This window comes from Tachysurus vachellii, chromosome 4 (assembly GCF_030014155.1).
Source record: "Tachysurus vachellii isolate PV-2020 chromosome 4, HZAU_Pvac_v1, whole genome shotgun sequence".
NCBI classification, from domain to species: domain Eukaryota; kingdom Metazoa; phylum Chordata; class Actinopteri; order Siluriformes; family Bagridae; genus Tachysurus; species Tachysurus vachellii.
Window position 1 is genome coordinate 28,660,397 of NC_083463.1, and position 24,913 is coordinate 28,685,309.

General features: G+C 38.8%; 4 protein-coding genes across 4 annotated transcripts; 1 reads left to right on the plus strand and 3 right to left on the minus strand.

The window, feature by feature from the left end:
• Nucleotides 1-2,157: 2,157 nt before the first annotated feature.
• LOC132844039 (uncharacterized) lies at nt 2,158-7,528 on the minus strand. The gene is made up of 5 exons (XM_060867197.1): nt 7,400-7,528; nt 4,148-4,297; nt 3,732-3,774; nt 3,363-3,408; nt 2,158-3,225 (listed from the first exon to the last, which is right to left on the minus strand). Exons 1-5 carry the CDS (start codon nt 7,406-7,408, stop codon nt 2,505-2,507), a joined length of 969 nt encoding a protein of 322 aa, XP_060723180.1. The 5' UTR covers nt 7,409-7,528; the 3' UTR covers nt 2,158-2,504.
• Nucleotides 7,529-8,909: 1,381 nt separating this feature from the next.
• Nucleotides 8,910-14,539, minus strand: LOC132844895 (uncharacterized). The gene is made up of 9 exons (XM_060868771.1): nt 14,303-14,539; nt 13,992-14,177; nt 13,845-13,916; nt 13,627-13,755; nt 10,668-10,820; nt 10,477-10,587; nt 9,912-9,951; nt 9,750-9,795; nt 8,910-9,654 (listed from the first exon to the last, which is right to left on the minus strand). Exons 1-9 carry the CDS (start codon nt 14,309-14,311, stop codon nt 8,931-8,933), a joined length of 1,470 nt encoding a protein of 489 aa, XP_060724754.1. The 5' UTR covers nt 14,312-14,539; the 3' UTR covers nt 8,910-8,930.
• Nucleotides 14,540-15,760: 1,221 nt separating this feature from the next.
• rps19bp1 (ribosomal protein S19 binding protein 1) lies at nt 15,761-18,184 on the minus strand. The gene is made up of 4 exons (XM_060867198.1): nt 17,998-18,184; nt 17,455-17,625; nt 17,273-17,370; nt 15,761-16,241 (listed from the first exon to the last, which is right to left on the minus strand). The coding sequence occupies exons 1-4, from the start codon at nt 18,050-18,052 to the stop codon at nt 16,110-16,112; spliced, it is 456 nt and encodes a 151-aa protein (XP_060723181.1). The 5' UTR covers nt 18,053-18,184; the 3' UTR covers nt 15,761-16,109.
• A 1,616-nt stretch (nt 18,185-19,800) lies between these two features.
• On the plus strand, nt 19,801-22,510 carry LOC132844041 (3-mercaptopyruvate sulfurtransferase-like). The gene is made up of 2 exons (XM_060867199.1): nt 19,801-20,529; nt 21,511-22,510. The coding sequence occupies exons 1-2, from the start codon at nt 19,944-19,946 to the stop codon at nt 21,807-21,809; spliced, it is 885 nt and encodes a 294-aa protein (XP_060723182.1). The 5' UTR covers nt 19,801-19,943; the 3' UTR covers nt 21,810-22,510.
• Nucleotides 22,511-24,913: the final 2,403 nt, after the last annotated feature.

Sequence of the window (24,913 nt, forward strand, 5' to 3'; positions counted from 1 at the left end):
AAATCCGTATTTATATCTGTTGTCTGAACAGATAGTTGTGTTGTTTTGTATTAAATCCTCATAATATGCACTTTATTCAACATAAAAAGAATTAACTGAACTCTGTCTTTCAAAATGGTAAACCATCTGCTCTGGGGTTTCTCCATGGAACCAAACCAAAGACCTTTTTTTAGCGTTCTACATTTAACTTTTGGCTAAGAGTATGATGTAGGATTGAGTTTGGGAACCACTGCATGACAGCAGGTCAAACAGATGGAAACATTCATCAGATATATCTCTCTACTCACTCTATGTGTAGAATATATATCCTCCCTTGAGCTCTAGATTCATGCAATGCTTTAATTGTATACTGCATTTTAAGGGAACTGATGCTGTCCTCTACATTATTCTCCTTGGGGACCACATACTGTATGAAACACAGGAAATGGTATATGTTTAGGAACAACTAAATGAAATTGTTTATATGTATATACTGTATTTAAATATATAAAACATTAAGCCTATTAAGAGTATCATGCTATGTATAATATCATTAAATCAGTATATCTGTCTTTTAAGTCTTATGCATATATGAAACTAGACATGACAAATGAAAACAATAAACAACAAATTAAAAAAATCAATTTGAAATTAGGGGGCACGGTGGCTTAGTGGTTAGCACGTTCGCCTCACACCTCCAGGGTCGGGGTTCGATTCCCGCCTCCACCTTGTGTGTGTGGAGTTTGCATGTTCTCCCCGTCCCTCGGGGGTTTCCTCCGGGTACTCCAGTTTCCTCCCCCGGTCCAAAGACATGCATGGTAGGTTGATTGGCATCTCTGGAAAATTGTCCATAGTGTGTGAGTGAATGAGAGTGTGTGTGCCCAATGGGTTGGCACTCCGTCCAGGGTGTATCCTGCCTTGATGCCCGATGACGCCTGAGATAGGCACAGGCTCCCTGTGACCTGAGGTAGTTCGGATAAGCGGTAGAAGATGATGAATTTGAAATTAACATAGAATTCAACGCAAGTTTTTAAATAAAGTCTAAATTTCATTCTTACCCTTGCCATTTTTAGCAGAGTTGTTGCAGGATCCAAAGATTAACTGCACTAGATACCTTCTAGCATGAATGGTGTAAGTGAACTGAGATTTTTGCTGAGAAATAATCTTATTAAACCTTATGGAATGTAGAATCTCCTGTCAGATATTTTAACTGTCATTACTACCATTTTCCTATTTTTACTACCGGGAGCTGATGCTCTGTCTACGCAGTTGCTTAGATGTCAGTTACGTTTTTTTTTTTTTGAGAGAGAGAGAGAGAAAACAAAGCCCTAGTGCTAATTGTATATATGAGGGAAAATATTTGTCTCAGCAGAAATAAAATAGCTCAGCAGAGTTTACCTTGAAATAGATCACTGAGTCACCGAGCTCGTCCACATAAGTCTACACAAGTTCATCTGACCTTGTTTTGCCAGGCAAGTCCTAGGTGCAGGAACACAAACTCATTTGTATATCAATAGAGAAATCTGTTCTTTATCTGTTTCTTTCACTATTTATGATGAATTGAACCAGCCTTCACCAGCCACTTCTCTTCTGCCTCATATGCTCCAACTTTGTTGCAGGTGTGTGTACGACTCATATTGTATGTAGCTGTTGGAAAACAATAGCAATACGTGAAGCTGGACAGATGGACGATGTCTGTATGCTTGATCCTTTATCAGTCTGTTGAGGCCCAGTGTTTAAGATATCGGACCCCTAATATCTTTACTACTATCATCCATTTATTAGACCAGAGACCGGAGACATCATTGGTTCATTTGAATCAGTTTTATTGCATACTGGTTGTGTTTTGCTGTTCTGTAATCGCCTGTTTGACCATATTCTACACTTGGTATAGAGAGAAGAAGAGCTAATTTATATTTCTATTTGTTATAATAAGAATATATATAATTATATGAAATTATATATAATTTCACTCAAGTATTAAGATTTAATTATATTAAAAAAAATACAGATCAAGTTAACCTGAATGAAAGTACATATAGTTTGCTACTTTTTTCCGCATTCATGTCAATAATTTTCCTACATAAAATTGAAGTGTCACGAAACTCACTTTAATACAGGTATGTTTATTTTGGAATATATTAATCACTTCAGTCAGTGACAGTAAATAGCATGGTCACAACAACAACAACAACTTCTCCTCTAAGTATTGTCCAGCAAAACTTTTAACCGCTAAAGTGCAAAAAGGTTACATCACATGTAACATGAAAAAGTGCATTCATTCTACAGACAGATTTCACATAGAAGATTTCATAAAGAAACCAGCATTAAAAGAAAGGCTCTGGAAACATACTAACCCAAAGACTCCACCAATCAACTAATTTGATTTTTTACATGAAAATATACTTATATCCTTCATGTTTATTATATAGTATATAGCAGCATTTCAAATTTCACTAGTAAATGATATAATAAGACTATATAACACCATCATACTATATCTATAATCCCTCCCAAATTATGTTCTATATGTCTGCAAATTTCACCACAGTTTTATAACTCATCAGCTGATCAAGGCTGACTTGCACCTGCTTTATCAGCACAGAGATTTGTTTAGCAAATTTGGTTTCTGAGCCCCGTTTCAGCTTCTTGAGTTTTTCGTTGTCGTTTTTGCAGAAACACGTATCCATACCCAGCACAAAGCCTTGGATCAGGCCTGAGCACTTACTGACTGCACTGATCACTCTTACACTGTTTCCACCGTCACTGTTATTCACCATTCTAAAAACCTTTTCTGCTTTGGAATCCACCCCAATTGAAGCGGACAAATCGTGTTTATTCAGACATGCCATATTAGAGCTGATAAACTTTAGACACCTCTCGATTTCCTCTAACTGTGTAGAGCAGTCTTTGAAGATTGTCTTTACTTTCTTCCTGTTCACATTGGTGGGACGTTTGTTGGAAATAACAGCCCAGAATGCTGTAACTCCAAACCCAATTGCAGCCACTGCTAAGGAAGCCACTCGGGTCGTTGGGGCATATATGACAGCTCCGACAGCAGCCGTCAGTCCTATTGCCCCTAGAGTTCCCCTGGTACTATCTGCTGTCTTCACCTCCTTGTCAATGTTCTCCACCACTTCCTCTAGTTCTTTAATGTGACTCTGCAGAATCACTCCTTGTTTAGATAGGAGGTAATCATACACATTTAGAGCTTTTATTAGATTTTCAGCTTTTTGTTTTAGGGACCTGGAGAGAGAGAGAGAGAGAGAGAGAGAGAGAGAGAGAGAGAGAGAGAGAGAGAGAACAGGGAAAATGGACATTTTTCGTAGTATGTAATAGATTCCCGAGTGTCTTCATTCAGAAACAGAATTTTTGACACTTACTTTGCATCAACTTGCTCTGCGTTAGGATGGTCAAGTTCCTTCCAGGCTGAAAGTAAAAAAAAGGGTTCATATCCAGGGTCAACCAGATGTTTCAGTGACATAATATATAGTTATAATACATAAGGGCAGCTTCTGAGAATTTTATGTAGATATGGGAATAGCATATTTCAATGTGCGTGATCTAACATCGTACAGTGCTGAAGGTTCTGTGCTTGTAAACTGAATAAGACTTCAATTGCTGATATGCAGTTATTATAAGCAGCTTAAATTCTACTAGACAATACTTGAATGTAATTACAAAAATACTAAAAATTCTGGTACATTTATTGTACATAATTCTAATATTATATTGTATGTTTTTCAACTTACGTTCCTCCAAATACCACCATTCCATGAAGTCTCCATTATCGTCCTAATAGACAGAGGAAAAATTATCCTTAAACACTGAAGATTTGTTAAAGTTGACATGAATTCTATAGGGGAAATATGATTTGTGCATTATCATGGCGGCATACAGGATTGACACGGTTTTGAACTTTAAGGTAAATTGAGTTATATGACATGCGTCACCAAAAAAATCAACTTTACAAAGTACATTTTTTTTTTTTTTTTAGCATTTTTTGAAGGAGTCACTCATGTCAGCATTAATGTCAGAAACAGGGAAGACTTCAGCACAATAGGACTTTTCTTTGGCTTCTTGCAGGACCCCTTTTTTGTTTTCAGAAGACAAATGACTTTGGTGAGAAGGTGCGCCTAGAAGAAGAAATCATTCCATCCTTTGGTACCTGTACAGTCAGCACTTCTCCTTGACTCAGTTGCTCAGAATTAGGAATAGGGCTTGAAGGCACCATGCCTGGTAAGCGTCGACCACCTGCTTTGATAATCCTGTCCAGTATGGATTTGTTTGGTGGTGGCTTCTTATCCAAATCCACAATCTATCACAGTAATAAGCATAGAAACAGCCATAAGACACAGTCACAGGGAACAGAGAATAAATATTGTTGCCTTTTAATTCCCTTACACGTTTATTATTAATAAACATTTAGATTTGTTTGGTTCTTATATTTTGCATGAGTTTCTGTACTTCTGTTCCTTGACGTTCCGTGAAGAAACTTCTAGAAAGTATGTTGAAATATTAAAATGAATACATTTATGTGTGGGGGGGCACGGTGGCTTAGTGGTTAGCACGTTCGCCTCACACCTCCAGGGTCGGGGTTCGATTCCCGCCTCCACCTTGTGTGTGTGGAGTTTGCATGTTCTCCCCGTGCCTCGGGGGTTTCCTCCGGGTACTCCGGTTTCCTCCCCCGGTCCAAAGACATACATGGTAGGTTGATTGGCATCTCTGGAAAATTGTCCGTAGTGTGTGAGTGAATGAGTGTGTGTGTGCCCTGTGATGGGTTGGCACGCCGTCCAGGGTGTATCCTGACTTGATGCCCGATGACACCTGAGATAGGCACAGGCTCCCCGTGACCCGAGGTAGTTCGGATAAGCGGTAGAAGATGAATGAATGAATGAACATTTATGTGCATACACATGCAAGAAAATCATGCAAGCCATTTTGACTATACCTACACAGTAAACTGCATTTATTTGCGTGAAGAAAGTACTTTGGTGAGCACTGGCATTACCATGTGTGAGATCTTTGTACAACTGAATCAGGTGCAGTGACATAACTGAGTTGCTGGATTGAGAATCTGTCCACAGATTTCCAGCAGTGCCGTGGTCCAAAAGATTTACACCAATGATGGGTAGAGGATGACTAACAGAACGTGGTTAAAGAGGCTATTTACATAATGAAGAATGCATTTCAAACAGTGCTGGTTAATCCAATTTGAGACTCTGTTTTGTTTTCCAACACTCCCAACTGTAAATAAAAGAATGAGATGCTAATGCTTAATGACTTCATATATCACTCATTTTGACATTTCCATCAATCTCACCATTTTCTGTACAGCTTTTCCTTCATACGGTCATGGGAAAATGGAGTCTATCCCAGGACATTTAGGGCGCAGGGTGGGGGACACCCTGGATGGGGAGCCAACCCATCACGGGACACATTGACACACCCATTTACACACTGCAGACAATTTAGAGATGCCAAATTAGCCTACAATTCCTGTCTTTGGGCAGATGGAGGAACTGGAGGTTAAGCCCAGGTTAAGCCCAGAAGAAAATGCAAACCCCATGCACACATAAACCCCCTACCCTAAAATTGCTAACCACTAAACCACAGTGTCAATATTTTTTATGTCCTCTTGTGCTATTAATATTTACTTATATTAAATTTAACATTCTGAAAGTTTGAGTACATACTGTGTGTTAATACAATATATGATTATTTGTAGGCCTTATAGTAGAGGGCTGCATTGGGATTGGGCTCCCACGGGACCCGCGGGACCCAACGCAAATCTCGCGGGAGCGGGCGGTTTCATCTATGCCCCGGGTGGGAGTGGGCGGTCAGAAAATTTAGCGGGAGATCCGCGGGACCCGGGATTTGGTGTGTAGCCTAATAATAAGAATGGAGTCAACACATGACGTTGAGAAGAAGATTAAAGCGGCTGTTTACTTGACAAAAGCAAAGCAAGGCAAGTCAGACATCTGGACACAATTCTCAATTGTCACTGAAAAAAATGGGAAAGAGTTAAACTTCGTAAGTTGCAATAAATGTGCAAAAGTGTTAATTTACAACGGACATAAATCTGGCACGTCTGGCCTGAGGCGACATACCTGCACAGTTCTCAGTGGGCAAAGCAAGCTCTCATTCTCCAATAAAGCACTTCCTGCTCACGTTAAGCAAGATACTATGGAAAAATGTGTCGCACTTTGCTGTAAAGATATTAGACTGTATGACATTGTTGCCGGGAATGGCTTTGTTGACATAGTTCGGCACTTTGTTAACGTAGCCGCTAAATTTGGTACATTTGATGTGAGAGATGCGCTGCCACATCCAACCACTGTGTCTCGACATATTGAGGAAAAAGCACAGTTGTTAACAGTTAATTATTTGGTGCGTGTCTGTGTATCATGCAGTAGGTTTAAAAAATGAGGTGCCGCTAGTTGTGGTTTTGTTAAAACGGTTAATGTTTTATAATAAAAAACAAATGTTTTTGTCAGGTGTGTTGCTTTGGTTTAGTATTAATTTATCTTATTTAAATGCAATCATGGGGGGCACGGTGGCTTAGTGGTTAGCACGTTCGCCTTACACCTCCAGGGTTGGGGGTTCGATTCCCACCTCCGCCTTGTGTGTGTGGAGTTTGCATGTTCTCCCCGTGCCTCGGAGGTTTCCTCCGGGTACTCCGGTTTCCTCCCCCGGTCCAAAGACATGCATGGTAGGTTGACTGGCATCTCTGGAAAATTGTCCGTAGTGTGCGAGTGCGTGAGTGAATGAGAGTGTGTGTGCCCTGCGATGGGTTGGCACTCCGTCCAGGGTGTATGCTGCCTTGATGCCCAATGACGCCTGAGATAGGCACAGGCTCCCCGAGGTAGTTCGGATAAGCGGTAGAAAATGAATGAATGAATGAATGAAATGCAATCATGTTTAATTCTGTTATTCTGGACATTAGCCTGAACTAATAATTAGTCTGATCATTTGTACACAATCAAAATTTTCACATGCTCTCAAGAAAAAATCCGCGGGAGTGGGCGGGAGTGGACACAAACTTTGCGGGTGCGGGCGGAAGTGGAACATGCAGCTTGCGGGCGCGGGCGGTCCTGGTCAGAAATTCAGCGGGAGCGGGCGCGTGCGGGTTTATAAAAACAGTCCTGCGCAGGGCTCTACCTTATAGTACACTTATAGTCTTTTACATGCCTACCTTTGATGACCTTTCTATTCTGTTTAAGAATTGACCTGACACTAAAAATGGCAAAAAAAGTGTAAAATTAAAAGCTAAACTGTACAATAAATGAAAAATTCAAAGATAAAACAGGAATTCCATTCACTGCTAATACTACTAACATTATAGTTAAGCAATATGTCATTGGCACTTGAATTACAAAGCTTGAATGTTTATATTGTTAAACAAAATTTTGATTCTTACCTTTAACATTACAACTGCGTTGCTGTTGGATCCTTAAACTTACGCTTGACGCTGTCGAGTTTTGCGATGAAGTGTAAATGAACGCGATTGCTTGCCTTGAAACAAAACCTTAAACTTGCTGTAATGTGGAATCTCGTCAGCTTTCTTTCAAATGACTGGCAAAACAATACGTATGCATTCATCAAACAAGTTCATCTAGTTTGATCCTATTACTAAGAACTAAAAAATGACATGGGGTGCTGTTATATAAAATAATTATGACCTGGTGATGTGCTTTAGTCTTCTTAAACAACAGCAATTTGCCAATGGCAAATGTTTAATTTATTAAAGAATGCCATTTATAGCTACAAAGATACAAGTGATATTTCTCCTCCTCACCAGAAGAGGGCATGCTCTGGGAAATAGTAATTGATTTGAATTTTTGTTATTCTTCTTCCTCTGATCTGACTCTTGACCCATGAGATCAATGTTCAAGCTTCATTCAAATGAATCCTGTACACTGAAGAGGCTAAAATCTTGAATGTTGTCCCGCAATGTCCTCAAAAGCATGTTGAATGTTGTCAGAAAGACCAGTTTGGGGGACTGGAGGAGTGTGGTCCTGAGTGTCCCTACTGAGACATTGTGGGCCCTTCTCTAATCATGGACTTATACAGAAAATATCTGGGCTGAACTGTTCCTGAAGCCTTGCTGATACTCAGTATGTATTATTATATTGATCCTGATATTTCAAATGTGTCTTCTACTGTGTGCTGTGTTCGTAATGTTCATTCATTCATTCATTCATTTTCTACCGCTTATCTCAGGCGTCATTGGGCATCAAGGCAGGATACACCCTGGACGGAGTGCCAACCCATCGCAGGGCACACACACACTCTCATTCACTCACACAATCACACACTAGGGACAATTTTCCAGAGATGCCAATCAACCTACCATGCATGTCTTTGGACCGGGGGAGGAAACCGGAGTACCCGGAGGAAACCCCCAAAGCCACCGTGCCACCGTAACCACTAAGCCACCGTGCCCCCCTGTTCGTAATGTTTTGTTATTAAATTAAGTGTCATTAAAGCTTCTGAATATGAATCCTGAGTCTGCCTCTGAGCCTCCTCTGTTACATTACAGTTAATGCTGTGGTCACATGTCCACAAGACATGTTAGTTCCTGTGATCGCTTACATTATATTGATGATATATACAGTTATTTCTTTTTTATTATTCTTTTTTTTCACTTCAATCTTACATTATGAATTGCATTATAAATCATTGGCTTTATAAAAAAAAAAGTTTTATTACAATTATTATATATAAATATTGCTTTAAAGACTTGACTGTTATAAAAATACTCGACTCCTTTGCGCCTGCCACATAACATAACGCATTCCTGTTTATTGTCTTCTAACAGACCTGTGGTACTTCACTGTCATCATACTGGATAGGTAAGGAAAGTTAAAGGGACTATTATATTAAAAACAAACTTATATATAAGAAAAAACTACATACAATGCAACAACTTACAAAACGTATCATTTTAATCAAACACTATCATCTACTGATCGAAAGAGGTTTTTAATCCGTATCAGCTGATCCACACACTCTTTGAGTTTGTCAGCCACCTCATAGACTTTCTGAGCAAGCTGGGTGTTAGAGTTCTTCTTAGTTTTTGGATCATCCTCCTCTAAGAAATAGAAATCCAAATCCTCCAGGATGCCAAAACAATCACTTACGACATCCATGGAGTGTATGTTTTCCATTTCCTGAGCAACTCTGCCTATTTTCGCCAACTGAGCACCCATTTCATTCAGCTTGGTGTTATCCTCCTTTCTGAGCTGCTCCATTCCTATATCAATAAACCTGAGGCATGCTAGAATATCTTCTATCTGGGTTTTGTAGCTATTTATGATTTTCTCCACCTTGTCCTTTAACCAATTCCCTTTCTTTTTTTTGCTGAAGGATGCTGATGCCCCTGCGACTCCTCCTGCGGCAACGATTCCGACGCCGATACCGGTTGCCACCAATGAGGCTCCAAAGGTCAGTGGGGCAAGAGCAAGGCCTGCTGCAATAGTAACACCACCAACCGCACCAGTGGTGCCTCCTGTGAGCTTGGCAAGTCGAGCCTTCTTATTCGACTTGACGAGACTGTCCGCAGTGCAGTGGAGCTCTGTGACATGGTTTAGCAGGTCAGTACAACGCTGAATTAAAAGCAGCTCATACAGACGCATGGCTGTTTTTACTCTTTGTGCCACTGAGATCAGCGGTCTAAATCAGAGAGAAGACAAACACCATCAGGTCGTGATTCTGTACCCTTCTATAATGCAGAGTTCTTTTTTTTTTTATTAAATAATTATACATACTTTGATTTTGTTTCCTCTTGTTGATAGCTTTGTAGATTCTCCAACCCTAAAAGAGATCAAACTGGTCTGATTTTTGCCCCATTTACAAATGTCCTTTTCAAAGTCAGCAGCTAGTAAAGGGTTTAACCATTATGCACTGGATGTAAGCAGTATCTCACTCACCTCCTATACTTCTCCACCATTCTAACAAGATATCCAGCTCCTAAAGAAAAGAAAGATGATGCTTTATTCCATTTTATAGAATCAAAACCAGTATAAATTTTTATCAGATTTCAACTGGTTTAATTCAACAAACATGGTATGGAAAACTTGTAATAAAATTTTGATGATGAAAACTGAATATTTAAAGACAAAAGCAAATCATATCTGTTCATATCCCATGGTTCTAGTCAAAAGTTGTAAATGAAGCACCAGTGCGAGGAAAAAAAATGGAATACATTTTAATTCATTCCTGATGTATACATTATTTAAAAAATGCTGCTTATCTGGACCTTTCATAGGAATATTATATAACTGTTACTTCACTTTTATCTGACAGACAAATAAACTGTTTGTATAATTGTAGTTCATAAAGTCTAAGTCATTTCTAAGATAGTTTGATGGAAAAATGAAATAAAAATGCATTAAAAATAAAATCACTGACTTGAAATCAAAAGCACAGTAAGTTTAAAAACTAAGGAAATCCTTAACTCTATAGAGTTTGATATCAAGTCTAGACGTGTTTTACCCTTGCAGTGCGGTCTCCATCCACACTAAATGCTTCACTCCATGAGTGGTAAGTAGCAAAACGTCCTTTTCTTGTTAGGCCAGCGGATAATCCTCTCTCTCCACCTTTATCCTGTTTTTTGTGCAAATGTCATTCCACACAGAATTTTGTACTGAGCATGTAAATAATTTCAGTGCTGCTTTGTTCGTTACCTGTGACAAAACATCGTCAATGCTTTCATAAACATGTTCAGTAGGCCCGGCCGACTGGGACTGGCATAGTACTGATTTTCGTGGAAGTGACAGAGAAAGCCGAGGCGGAAAAACAGGACGAGGAGGAGGGGAATTTACAGATGTGGGACGATTCTATGAATGGGTAAGAACAGACAAAATACCGGACAATAGTGTAAATATTTTTGCAGTGTTCGTAACATGCTTTAAAACCTAACCTCTAATTGAAATAGTGCACAGATTGTATGGAATAAAACACACAGTGGCATGCAATAGGACATTTTGTGGAATGTCCTCAAATCAGATTAGTTCATTTATGTTACAGAGCCTATACTATATGGTCCAACATTTGTGGACACCAATATGTGGTTCCCTGGATTGTTGCTACAAAGCTAGAAGCACACAATTCTACAGAATGTCTTTGCATGCTGTAGCATTTCAGTTTTACTTCACTGGAACTCAGAGGCCTAAACCTGTACCAGCATGACATTGCACCTGTGCATGAAGCAAGCTCCATGTAGACATGGTTGCTAAAATTGGAGTCAAAGATCCTGTCCCCAACCTAAATAAACACCTTTGGGATGAACTAGAATGCTGATTTCATATTTCCAATCAGTTCCTTACCTCACTAATGCCCTTCTGGCTAAATAAGCACAAATCCCCATAGCCACACTCCAAAATCTATAGGAAAGCCTTTCCAGAAGAGATACTTCTGGAAATATAGTCTATAAGCAGCCATTCCCTCAACAGCCTCACTTAATAAGCACAAAACACACTTTCCTCAGGATTGGGATCTGATTGGGATCTGTTCTCGGGATCTCCTCATGATCTGTTAAGTGATAAGGTGAAAAACTTTTCAATAAATGTCATTAAAACTTGATGTCTCTAAAAATTCCTTTATGTGAACCTAAGATTTTATTTGTCACATATTTGTTAACTTATAGTGTATTAAAATCCTAGCTGCTCCTCCTTTGACTGCACATATAAATAAACTAAATTTATGAAACTGTGTTACAGAAAGGGGGGGCACGATGGCTTAGTGGTTAGCACATTCGCCTCACACCTCCAGGGTTGGGGGTTTGATTCCCGCCTCCGCCTTGTGTCTGTCGAGTTTGCATGTTCTCCCTGTGCCTCGGGGGTTTCCTCCAGGTACTCCGGTTTCCTCCCCCGGTCCAAAGACATGCATGGTAGGTTGATTGGCATCTCTGGAAAATTGTCCGTAGTGTGTGATTGCGTGAGTGAATGAGAGTGTGTGTGTGCCCTGTGATGGGTTGGCACTCCATCCAGGGTGTATCCTGCCTTGATGCCCGTTGACGCCTGAGGCACAGGCTCCCCGTGACCCGAGGTAGATTGGATAAGCGGTAGAAGATGAATGAATGAATGAATGTTACAGAAATAAGAAGTAGTAATAGAATATGATGTTCAGTATGCTACATGTTACATGCAAGCATGATGTGCAATTGTTCCATGTAGTAACAGTACAGAATGTGTAAACATTACAGAATGGAAAGTTATGTGTTTCTTAAGTCTTAGTTTTTCTATTCATTTTTTAGCTGCTGTAGAAAATAAACAATTTTGTACAAAATAATTTAACAGTGCCTTGATGCCCGATGACGCCTGAGATAGGCACAGGCTCCCCATGACCCGAGATAGTACGGATAAGCGGTAGAAGATGAATGAATGAATAAATGAATGAATGAATAATTTAACAGTATAACATTTATCGTTGCTGTATGTTCATCATCTTGTGGAACTATTTTTTCCATACAGAGTAATGGGTTTATCTTGTTCAGGGTCACAGGAGATCTAGGTTTCAGGAACGTTCAAGATCATCACAATCACAGGGTTCTACATGTATGCACATACTGTACTTAGTTACACCCAGGAAAAGTTTAGTCACCAATCCATCTAGTTACCTCGAAAACTGGAGGAAATTTACTACAATTAAAGGTGGGGTCTCCGATGTTTGAAAGCCAATGTTGACATTTGAAATCACCAAAACAAACACGCCCCTAACCCAAACGGTTCCCACCCCTGTATCGATAGCTCCGCCCACACACACACACACATAACCCAGGCAACTAAGGGAAAGAAATGTGTCTATCATAACTGAAGGGAAGAACAATACGATTGCAGATAAACAAACAAGCAAAAATGACACACAAGCATAATCATGCAAAGGACAAAGGCATATATTAGTTCTGTGTAACAAAGCAAAACCAACGTTACTCACCTATCAAGAAGGAAAAATGCGCCTCGGCGTCTTAAGTAAAGTTGGCCGCATATTCACAGATTGGAGTTTCCCGAGTCAATAACTCCTGAGCTAAACGCTGTTACTAGCAAAACACGGTTGTAGCTGCGTCTCTACATTACTACGATAGAAAAGAGGTGTTATTTGTGTAGTAACAGCGTTTAACTCAGGAGTTATTTACTCAGGAAACTCCAATCTGTGAATATGCGCCAACTTCCTGCTCCTTCAGTTCTCTCCAGCGCTGGAAAGCTGATCCTATATTAACACGGGTCCTACTTCTTGCCTTATCGTAAGCCTTTCTTCGCTTTCTTTCTTTGTTTTTATCCTCCATGTCAATGTTAAACCACTTTCTGCTGTCACACATGCGCACTGAACACTCTCTCCGGCCATAATGACAAGACACGCCCTTGTCATAATGACAAGACACGCCCCTTTCTGCTCATTGGCTACACGTTTGTTTTGATTTTTGTTTTGTTGTCCCGACTCAGTTTTCTGAAGCATTTCTCAAACATACCCCATCTTTAATCAATTAACCAACAGAAAGTGTTTAGCATGTACGCATTTAAGGTTCTACATCCTGACAAAGAAGCAATTAAGAACCTTCAGGGACATCAGTGCTCTGAAACAACAGTGCTACAGAGTTTCCCAGATATTATTCCCTATGGCAATCAATCATCATCTCCAGCTTACTCTGAGCCTTCTCTCGTTGGAAAGAACATCGGCGTATGACGAACCGTCATCTGTTTCCACATGGTTCCCGTTAGACAAAGGTGTTTCTGTATTTTCGATGTCCGTTGTCTCTACATGACTGTTTGAATCCTACAAAAAGGTCAAAAGATCCACAGAATATGTAACATAGATGAGAAATGATACAAATGATTGAAGAATGCTTTAAGAGAAAGGCACACCTTTGTCTCTTTGGACTGATAGAGGAATGATCTTGTCAATACTGGAGGTGGTGGCCTGGCAGGAGCTACATCCTACTGACAAAAGTGCATTCAAGTTATAAAAACTTTGTAAAAATTAAACTAGTTCTGTGCTGTGAAACTCAGTACCTTAGCTGGCGACTTGTCAGACAACACATCTATGTATGTAGGAATGTTTTGATTCTCCAGCGATAGATTACATGTTTTAGCTTGTAATTCGTCTGTGGGCCTGAGCCTGGAAAGTCGTAAGGTTCGTAGCTTTGAGGGGTCAGGTTGTGGTGGACGAGCTGGACATTTAGGTTTCTGACTTGCTTCCTAAAAGAACACATTTGGTACAACATTTTTGTACAAGAATAAGTGCACATTATACACTGTAAACATTGAGCTGTGAGTCTATTCAATACAGAGCCACAATAAATTAAACTCAATAAAATACTCACTTGCGACATTCCTTCCTTCCTTCTGAATGTCTCTTTACCCCCTGCTAGTAGCTTCTTTCTGCTATGTTATCATATATCAAAGAGAAAGTACAGTTTCGGATTTCGTACCTCTGTGTATCTCAGCATATTTCTGACTGCCAGGCTTTCCCAAAAACACATACATATCTTCACACGTGACATTGTAGAACCTGTTTACCAGCCTACATAGCAGACATTGTTCACGCTAAACATGCTAAGGCTGTCAAAACATGCAACCATGCAATTTTAACACACATTTTAACACACCCTTAGTGCCTTACCTTCATTGCTCTCGTTTTTTAGGACTTCCTGTTGGTATTTTCCCTCAGGGGAATTACCACTATCATCATTTTAAGGACCTTTTGAGTACTTTATTAACTCGTGAGCCTCTTGAAAGTCCAAGGTACCGAATCAACTTGACATGACTTCATACACAGAACTTCACCTTAGAGTATCGTAAGCAAGAACAATAACAGGAACTGGGTTTCCTGAAGAAGAGATAAGGCCAATCACAAAGAATTTCACAAAATAAGCTCCATACAGACATGATTTGTTGAGTTTGAAGGTGAACAACTCACATGCCCTGCACAGAGACCTGATTCTGACTCAATCCCACTGAACATCTTTGAGATAAACCAAAGCCTGAACACCCCAAGGTTCCTAAAGTTCTTGTGTCTGAATGATCACAAATCCTCATAGCCACGCTCCAACATCTAGTGGAAAGGATTTACAGAAGAGCTTATGATTGATGATTGCACATAGGTTTGATGATCAGGTGTTTAGTTACTTCCTATGGAGAGTTTCACTGGTTCTATTTGTACAAGTATAATCATCCTCTGGGATCTCGCCATTCTTTCTACTATCTGTTACCATGCCTGTAGGAAATGCCTGATGGAAATGCTTTTTTTTTTTATTTCCTTTGTCTAAGTGTATCTATCTAACTAAACTGGAAGAGCAACACGTCTGAAACTTCCTGATACTGTGAACTGGGTAAGATTTGAAATGTCCAATCAGCTCGAAGTTATCGTTTCATATTGCTCAAAAGATATAGGGAAATACTTTTCACAGGGAAATTACTTTCCTGTACCATTCCTCAAAACAATTTGTCTTTTATCCCTCTATTGCAGTGGTGTCCAATCTTATCCACACCTGAAGCCACACCTGATTCCACCTATTTAATCAGTTGTTCTTGGCTTTTAGTAGACTCTGGTGTGGCTTCTGCTTGGCTGGAATGAAAACCTGCACCCACACCGGCCCTTTCCGGATAAGATTGGACACCACTGCACTATTGTAATGCTGTTTTCCTTAAATCACTATTTTTAATGCATCGTTACAGAACAAGCACAAAATACATGAAACATGACCATCATCAACAATTCTATATTTTTCTTTAACATTTTTGATCTGTACATTAATGTTAGATTACACTGTGCATCCACCATGCAAGTCCATTTAAATCAGCAGTTATTATAGAAATGACGATGTATTATTTATCTATCTATCTATCTAGATGTGTTCAGCAACATGTATTACATCCAAATTCTTTATCAACAATACCCTGAACAATTATAAAACATAACCACAGCTTTTAACAAACCATCAAACCTTTATTTGGGGGGAGAAAAAAACAAAACAAAAAAACCCCCACAAACTGAAATCTCTGAAGGTTTCACAAACATGGAAATAGGATTTCTGTGTGTCTGTCCATGTGACTTCTCCAGATATTTTCCTGGAAAGCAAGATTCCTCCTCTACTAGATCATCACATAAGTGTCCACAGATAAGTGAGATTAAAGCTTAGAAAAGTATTCCTCTTGGAACTTTTGGAATTCTGCCTCTGTGAAAATGGATCGTTTTTCTTGTTTCTTGATGGGTTTCTCTGGATGGTACCGGGACTGACGTCCTGCATTCTGCTGCACGATCTGAAGTACAGAGGAGGAGACTATGAGCTTCAATAACAGAAAATGCATTTACTGTATTCAAAGATATGATTACTGTTAAATCAAAAAGTCTAGACTATAAACTCCTAGATTAAATTTGCACAGAGTAGTAGCTTCTCCGAGACTAAAAATAAAACCATGTACAGTATCATGCAAAAATTTTTCAAAATTGATCATATTGCAAAGAAAACTCAAATCATCATATCTGCAGTTGTGTATAGGTGCACTGTGCTAGAATATTCTAAGGAAAACATTAAGTAGATTATTCCAGGCATTTTTAAGAACCTGCTTTCTTGTCAAATATATGCTCGTTTCTTTTTTTAATTTTTTAGTTGTTTTTATTAAGAAACACTTTTTTTGTTTAAATATACTCAAATTAAACAATAAAACACAAAAGCTTTCTGTAACATTAAACTTTTCAAACTGAAAAAAATTTTTTTTAGAAAACAAATTTTAAAAAGCATACACATTTATGTAACATTAAACCAGACAAAAAAAGAAATAAATTAAAAACTAAATTTGACATAGTGCCTAAAATAAATAATATAAAAAGATAAAAAAAATACTGACAAATTAAAATTGTAACTGAGCTGTAAAAACAGCACTGAATTAAAAAAAAAAAACAAAAAAAAAAACTGTACATTTATACTCAAACTAAATAGGATATAATTTAATTTGAGCAAATGTGGTCAAGTAAAAAACCAAACCAAACAACTTACTTTTGCCCAATTATAATTAATCCCAAAATTTCTCATTAAAATTGTATTTTTATTTTCAGAAAGCTTTACTACTGAACACGCTACAGTGCCGAATTGTGACTGTGTTGTGTGAAAGCTTACAACAACTTAAAATAACAATGCCAAGGGTGTGCAAAAAAAATAATTCAAATACATTCACTTTAAATATATACTTGGCCTCTCTAAGCTAGACTGTATATCCAGTTTATTTCCACAACACAACACCTCTGTGTGGCAAAATATTTTTAACATGCAACAGACTGGATGTTTAAATACCTTCTTGGTACAGCTTTCCTTCATCTTATAGCTGGTTCCCAGGAAGTACTTCAGGTTGTGATCGAGTTGACTTTTCTTCTGCTTTTTTCTGTATTCCTCTACAATGAGAAAACAAGCATACGGACGTTAAAAAGTGCATCGTTTCTGCCTGTAGTTCACGCAATATGAATTCGATCACTCACCTAAGGCGTTCTTAATCTGTTTGTTTTTGACTGTAGCATTGTTTTTTCTGGTTGTGTTGTGGGTCTGCAGTCGGCGGACCTGCTTCCTAACACCCTGCTTATTGGTGCTGATCTGATCCATCACTGATGTCTTCCTGGGGCTCTTCTTCTTCTTCTGCTCCTTGGGCACAACTTCAAAAAAAGAATAAACACACACAATGTTGAGTTGATTTCAATTGTGTTCATTAAATGACATAATTATAATCAATATATGAGCATGACTCCACCATTAAAGTGACCAAAGTTCAGAATTCAAGAACTGAATGATCAAAAGCAATACAAACATATTTTTTTATGGAACTGAGTCCATGGATCTACACAAAATCTATGCCATACGAGCAGGAAACATGCCAAATATGATCCTCAAATATACCTTCAAGTATTTGAAAATGAGATAAAGTGGAATATTGTTATGTTTCTGAGATCTTGGTGATCCATTAGCTAACTAGGCTATAATCAGTTGGCTAGCTACTAAAGTTCCTGACTATAAAACGCAAGATTTACCTTTAAGATCTGCATTAAGTAGTTCGAGCCCCCTTTTTAACAATGAAATCGACATGGTGCGATATTTAAACTGATATTAAATGTTATAGGATGTAAATTCTGCAAAAGAAAACTGATATTTTGTTAGCGCTACTAGTACTTCCGCAGCATGTGGTTCGTTTGTGTGTCGCACTTTTTAGAGGTCGTCTAAAAACCATGAACGTGGCGAAAGATTCCACATAAGAATGACTGGAGTGCAGTGGATTAGTAGGATTTAATTTGCAAAACAAAATAACAAATGGTTAACACAGATAATAATAAATATTAAATATTTTATGGTCACAGAATCATTAAATCTTTGTAACGGCTGGTGATAAATAACTTTTTGGAAACGTATAATAGGCTACAGAGCGAAATTAATAATTTATGAAACATTTCCTGAATAATATTTCCTCTGTGATGTTCACTGATATACAGTAACTGATTTACATTACTGATTCGATTCTTTACATTTACATTACTGATTCGATTCTTTACATTTAAAAAACTGATTCGATTCTTTACATTTACATTACTGATTCGATTCTTTACATTTAACTAACTGATTCGATTCTTTACATTTACATTACTGTTTCGATTCTTTACATTTAACTAACTGATTCGATTCTTTACATTTACATTACTGTTTCGATTCTTTACATTTAACTAACTGATTCGATTCTTTACATTTACATTACTGTTTCGATTCTTTACATTTAACTAACTGATTCGATTCTTTACATTTACATTACTGTTTCGATTCTTTACATTTAAATCACTGATTCGATTCTTTACGTTTACATTACTGATTCGATTCATTACATTTAAACACGGTATAGAAGCTTTGCTTAAATGGACCAGCAGGCAGTGGTAAGTGGCTTATCAGTGGTAAGATTTAAACTCATGACCTTCCAATAAGTAGGATAATACCCTAACCACAGCACTACTGTCCCATTAGCATTAGCCCTGACATTATAACTGCAATAAATATTCATTCCCTCGCCTGCTTTTTTTTCTTTTCTTCTCTGTCTTGAAGATAATAAGGTTTGTCATGTTACTCACAAAACACACAAAAGTTACTGACCTACTTCTGACCTACAATCTAACAACACTGGTGACCATATAAATATATACTCACAGAATATTTCACCAGTGACACAATACACATTTAGTAAGTTTGCCATACAATTCAAAATGAATGTCATTTCTATAGAAAATATAATTTATGCATAATTAATATGAATGTATTAATATAACCCTGAGATTTGTGACTTGCACCTGGAACTACTGTCAGCTACTGTTATTTGGACACAATCATCACTTTTAGTCACAATTTTGATGTCAGGTCTGACTTTAACATTTTATCTGTATTGAGTAGCAACTTGCATGCTGAGGTCAATACACTGTGTTTATAAAAAGAATCAGGCACTCTGGACTGTGTACTCTGAACTCTTCCATCAGTAAACTACAACGCATGGGCAGAATTTGCATATTAAAAGAGATTGGCCACGCCCTTACACTCATATAATACATTATATCGCATATATTTGCATAATAATGCATTGTTGACGTCACCCCCTTTGTCTGCTACTTCAGGTCTTATTTTAATATGCAAATACAGAGTGTGCTATTGGTTACGCCTTTTTTCTCAGATAACCCACGTGCTCTGCATGCTCTGTGTTTACATAATAAAGAAGGATGGGGTCGTATATTAAAAAAAAAAACTAAAATTATAAGCGCAAATACTAATTCTAACAGTTTACCTGGATTTTTATATCATGCACGAGAATAAATCAGATGGCAAAAATCGATTTGGCGTGTCCAGTTAAAAGAGTCGATTCTAATCAAAGCGATTCATTTTGAATCATCCAGCACCTGGATTTATATGAGCTTTCAGTTAAGTGACTCTCACTCCTTGGCCCCCCGCAATGTCTCTCCAAACTAAAGCGCTGGTCACAGCCAAGTGGTTGTCCCAGGCCATCAAGACGCGTGCGGGTGCCAATGTGCGTGTCCTGGACGCGTCTTGGTACTTACCCAAACTTAAGCGCAATTCCGCGAGCGACTTCAAGAAGCGCCACATACCCGGGGCTGCATATTTCGACCTGGACCGCTGTAGTGACCAAACCTCGCCGCTTGATCACATGCTCCCCTCGGCAGGCGACTTCGCAGAGTACATATCGCGCCGTGGTATTACCAACGACGCGCACGTAGTGGTGTACGACGCGAGCGAGCAGGGCGCGTTTTCCGCCCCGCGCGTATGGTGGATGTTCCGCGTGTTCGGTCACCACACTGTGTCCGTGCTGGACGGAGGCTTGAAGCACTGGATGCAGGAAGGATACCCGGTTACGGAGGAGCGCGAGAAGCCGGAGCCCACGGATTACCGGGCCATGCTTGACCGGTCATGGGTGAAAACCTACGAGGACATTTTGGACAATATCGAGACGAAAGAGTTCCAGTTGGTGGACGCGCGACCTGCGGGGAGATTTAAGGGTAGAGACCCTGAGCCTAGAGACAGTAAGTGTGTGTGAGTGAGACAGTTGACAGAAAACCTGGTGCGCATGCATGTCTAAAATTACCGACTGATTCTGCATAACATTATGCAATGGTACCTGAATATATAATGCACTTTAAATATTACTTTGCTACTTCTATGATAAGTGTATTATATGTGCATTGCCTGCATTATTTAGATCGAATAATTAGGCTTTTTTAAGCTTTGAGGAAGTTGATTATTGCATTTAATTAAAAACACAGTTAGAATCATGAAGCATGAGTGGGTGAAGTTGATTTAGATATATACAGATTGTTGGGGAAACATTTGCACATTAATGACAAGCTATTATATGTCTCTTCTGTCTGTATGTAATGGGCATGTGGTAGCCTAGTGTTTAGGGTGTTGGGCTACCAATTGGAAGGTTATGAGTTCCACCAAGCTTCCACTGTTGGGCCCCTGAGCAAGGCCCTTAATGTAAGTCTCTGTGTTCCAAATGCTGGAAATGTAAATGTATCTGTCAGATCACATCAAACATCACCTTCGGATCTTTATTAGATCCCTACAATCAGTGGAACTGAACAGTTGTGCTGAACTACACAAAAAATAAACGCCTTATCGGACAGTGAGTTAATGAAAAACATCTGCTTTATCTTTCATTGTGCAATGTTGATCTGCTTGTAGTGCTTGCGACACTTGTCTGAAAACACTGCATACGTGCTATCACACACTGCCCCACAGAGTCTGGGGTTCATATGTAGCAAACCTCTGGAATGCTGTTGCCTGGTTAACTTTGGATTTCCAGTATAATGAAAGCCAAACTACTCTGAAACAGAGACTTTTTTGTTAGTTTTTTTTTTTTGAACAATCTTGATTCAGAAAAAAAACCTATTCGTTTGAAGAAACTGATTAAATATATATTAAAAGTCTTCTAAAAACTTTGGACATTACTGTAAGTGGTGACATAATCTCTTTCCTTTTGCTTTTGTATGTGTGTATGTCAGACACTGAACCTGGCCACGTACCCGGTTCCATCAACATACCTTTTACATCTCTATTGGCACCCTCTGGTCTTTTTCTTCCTCCGGAGCAGTTGAGGGAACTGTTTCAGCAGGCTGGTGTTGATCTGCAGTGCCCACTCTGTGTCACATGTGGCTCAGCAGTCACGGCGTGTCATGTCGCCCTGGCGGCCCATGTATGTGGGCAGCCAAACGTGAGCATATATGATGGCGGTTGGTCTGAGTTCTATACACGTGCTGCACCCGAGCACGTCATCTCCGAGGGACGAGGAAAGCACTGGTGATAAGAGAGAAAATGGAGAGCAAGATGGCAACGCACAAAACCTCATTAACTATATGTTTTTAACATAAACTCAAAATCTGAATTACAGAAATATCTTGTGGTTTATACTGGTTTTAATATGTCCTTGTTGTCTTTCCTCACACAAATTTGTCTTAAAGGAAAAAAGGTTTAATTTTTCATGAACACTTACCATTGTTACTAAAAGCAACATGTTTGACATGGGAAATCTGTCATCTTACTTTGAATATTGTCTTTCTAAGTAAATATGTTGCTAACTTAGTATAATACAATAAACATTAATTTCTCTTAACTATATTTACAGTAATCTCAATAGAATTACAGCACTATCCTGTGGAAATTTACCTCAGACAAGGGTTGTATAAGAGAGCTAATATTTTACAAACACTCACCCTTTGTGACCAAAAACCTTATAAAAGGATAGGATGCTTAGCATCTACTAGGCAAGGTACTGGATAGAAACTAGTCAGCATTATGTTGAACTAGCATTCCAACTCGCTAGAATTCCACTAATATATCTAGCTGGATGTTATTGTACTGGTTGTATCCATGCTTCAATACTGTATAATTATCTTCCTGTTAATATTGTCTTTCTAATCAGACAGGATGCTAAACTAAGTTTTCTGATGAGCTAATTAGCTAGCTAGCATTACAATGAAATAGCATTCATTCATTCATTCATTCATTCATTCATCTTCTACCGCTTATCCGAACTACCTCGGGTCACGGGGAGCCTGTGCCTATCTCAGGCGTCATTGGGCATCAAGGCAGGATACACCCTGGACGGAGTGCCAACCCATCACAGGGCACACACACACACACACACACACACACACTCTCATTCACTCACACACTAGGGACAATTTTCCAGAGATGCCAATCAACCTACCATGCATGTCTTTGGACCGGGGGAGGAAACCGGAGTACCTGGAGGAAACCCCCGAGGCACGGGGAGAACATGCAAACTCCACACACACAAGGTGGAGGCGGGAATCGAACCCCGACCCTGGAGGTGTGAGGCGAACGTGCTAACCACTAAGCCACCGTGCCCCCCGAAATAGCATTCCAATTAGTTATTTCAATTATTATTTTTTATTATTATTAGAATTATTCCAATGAACTAAAGAATCAGTGTTCAGTCTTGCTTAATCTTGTTGTTGTTGTTGTTGTTGTTGTTGTTGTCCTCTCTCTCTCTCTCTCTCTCTCTCTCTCTCTCTCTCAGTAATTATTTTTTATTTCCTATGTGATTTAAATACTCCGGTTTCCTCCCCCGGTCCAAAAACATGCATGGTAGGTTGATTGGCATCTCTGGAAAATTGTCCCTAGTGTGTGATTGCGCGAGTGAATGAGTGTGTGTGTGTGTGTGCCCTGCGATGGGTTGGCACTCCGTCCAGGGTGTATCCTGCCTTGATGCCCGATGACGCCTGAGATAGGCACAGGCTCCCCGTGACCCGAGGTAGTTCGGATAAGCGGTAGAAAATGAATGAATGAATGAATGAATGTGATTTAAATACTTTTGTTATTAAATAATTAAGCTAACTATGCACTCTCAAGCTGCATTAATTGAGCAGTATATTTATAATTCTCATGGTACTTTCAATATGAATACAAACCTAAAGAAAGCACACTCGTGTTTTTTATACAGAGTAACTCAAGTAAATTCATTACACCTGTCTTTGTTCAGAATAATTAAAGATGCCATGTCTTAATGAAAGATTAAGTTTGATTCTTTTCATTCATACATTCATTCTCTACCGCTTATCCGAACTACCTCGGGTCATGTGCCGGAGCCTGTGCCGATCTCAGGTGTCAAGGCAGGAGACACCCTGGACGGAGTGCCAACCCATTGCAGGGCACACACACACACACACACACACTCTCATTCACTCACGCAATCACACACTACAGACAATTTTCCAGAGATGACAATCAACCTACCATGCATGTTTTTGGAACGGGGAGGAAACCCCCGAGGCACGGGAAGAACATGCAAACTCCACACACACAAGGCGGAGGCGGGAATCAAACCCCCAACCCTGGAGTTGTGAGGCGAACGTGCTAACCACTAAGCCACCGTGCAAGATACAATATACCTTAAATGTATAAATAATATTTTAATTACTATATATACAAACTGTGTAATAAAAATTAAAAATGTAATATTTTTATTGATTTCAAACAATATATTACACAGTGCAATAACCAACTGCTCCACTAGGGCAGAGCAGTTTACCACAGTTTTATATATTGGCCTATGAACATCTGTTCACTTTTACCCTCATAAAAGATCTATAAATATGTCAACTGGAAACACCCTAATGATTTAATTTCAGTTCATATCTTTCATTTTTCATGTTGACACAAGTCGGGTTTCAATATTAGAGAGTCAATTTGCATTTTCATATTCTCAGCCATTTATATTACACTGACAAAACCTTTCAAAATATAACATAATAGTGAGAAATCAGAACATTTTTGCTAACCAGTAGCTATGGGTGGCTAGCTAGGAAGCTTAGCAAGCAGGTTCAGAAAGGTTCAAAGCATTAGAGCCTATTGTAAGCTTATACTGTACTTGAAGTGAATTGTGATGGAAAATGAATGCGATCAGATGAGATTTTTTTAATAAGGTGTGAAATATTGAAACCACAAATGTAACTTCTGGCAACTTGTGGCAACAAGACACAAAAAAACTTAATTGAATTTGAACATTTTAACCATTAAATAAAAATGGTTGATGATATTACACTTTAATTCTGAAATAACCTTTTGGTGTCACTTGTACACGTGACATTTAAGTGAATTTTCAAAGTGAATAGACTGTCTGATTTTACATAAAATATTACATAAAATATCACTATACTTGGTCATGACAAAGACATGATTTCTTGTAGACAAAACATAATAATTGGTTTGTAATAATAATAATAATAATAATAATAATAATAATAATAATAATAATAATAATTTGTGGCCACCTCAATTTGTGTCACAAGATGGAGGGTTAGACTCTTGCAAATTCAGGTGGAGCATTTTTATTAAACAATTAGCAAACACTCCAAAATACTAGGTACAGCTCAGGGAGAGACA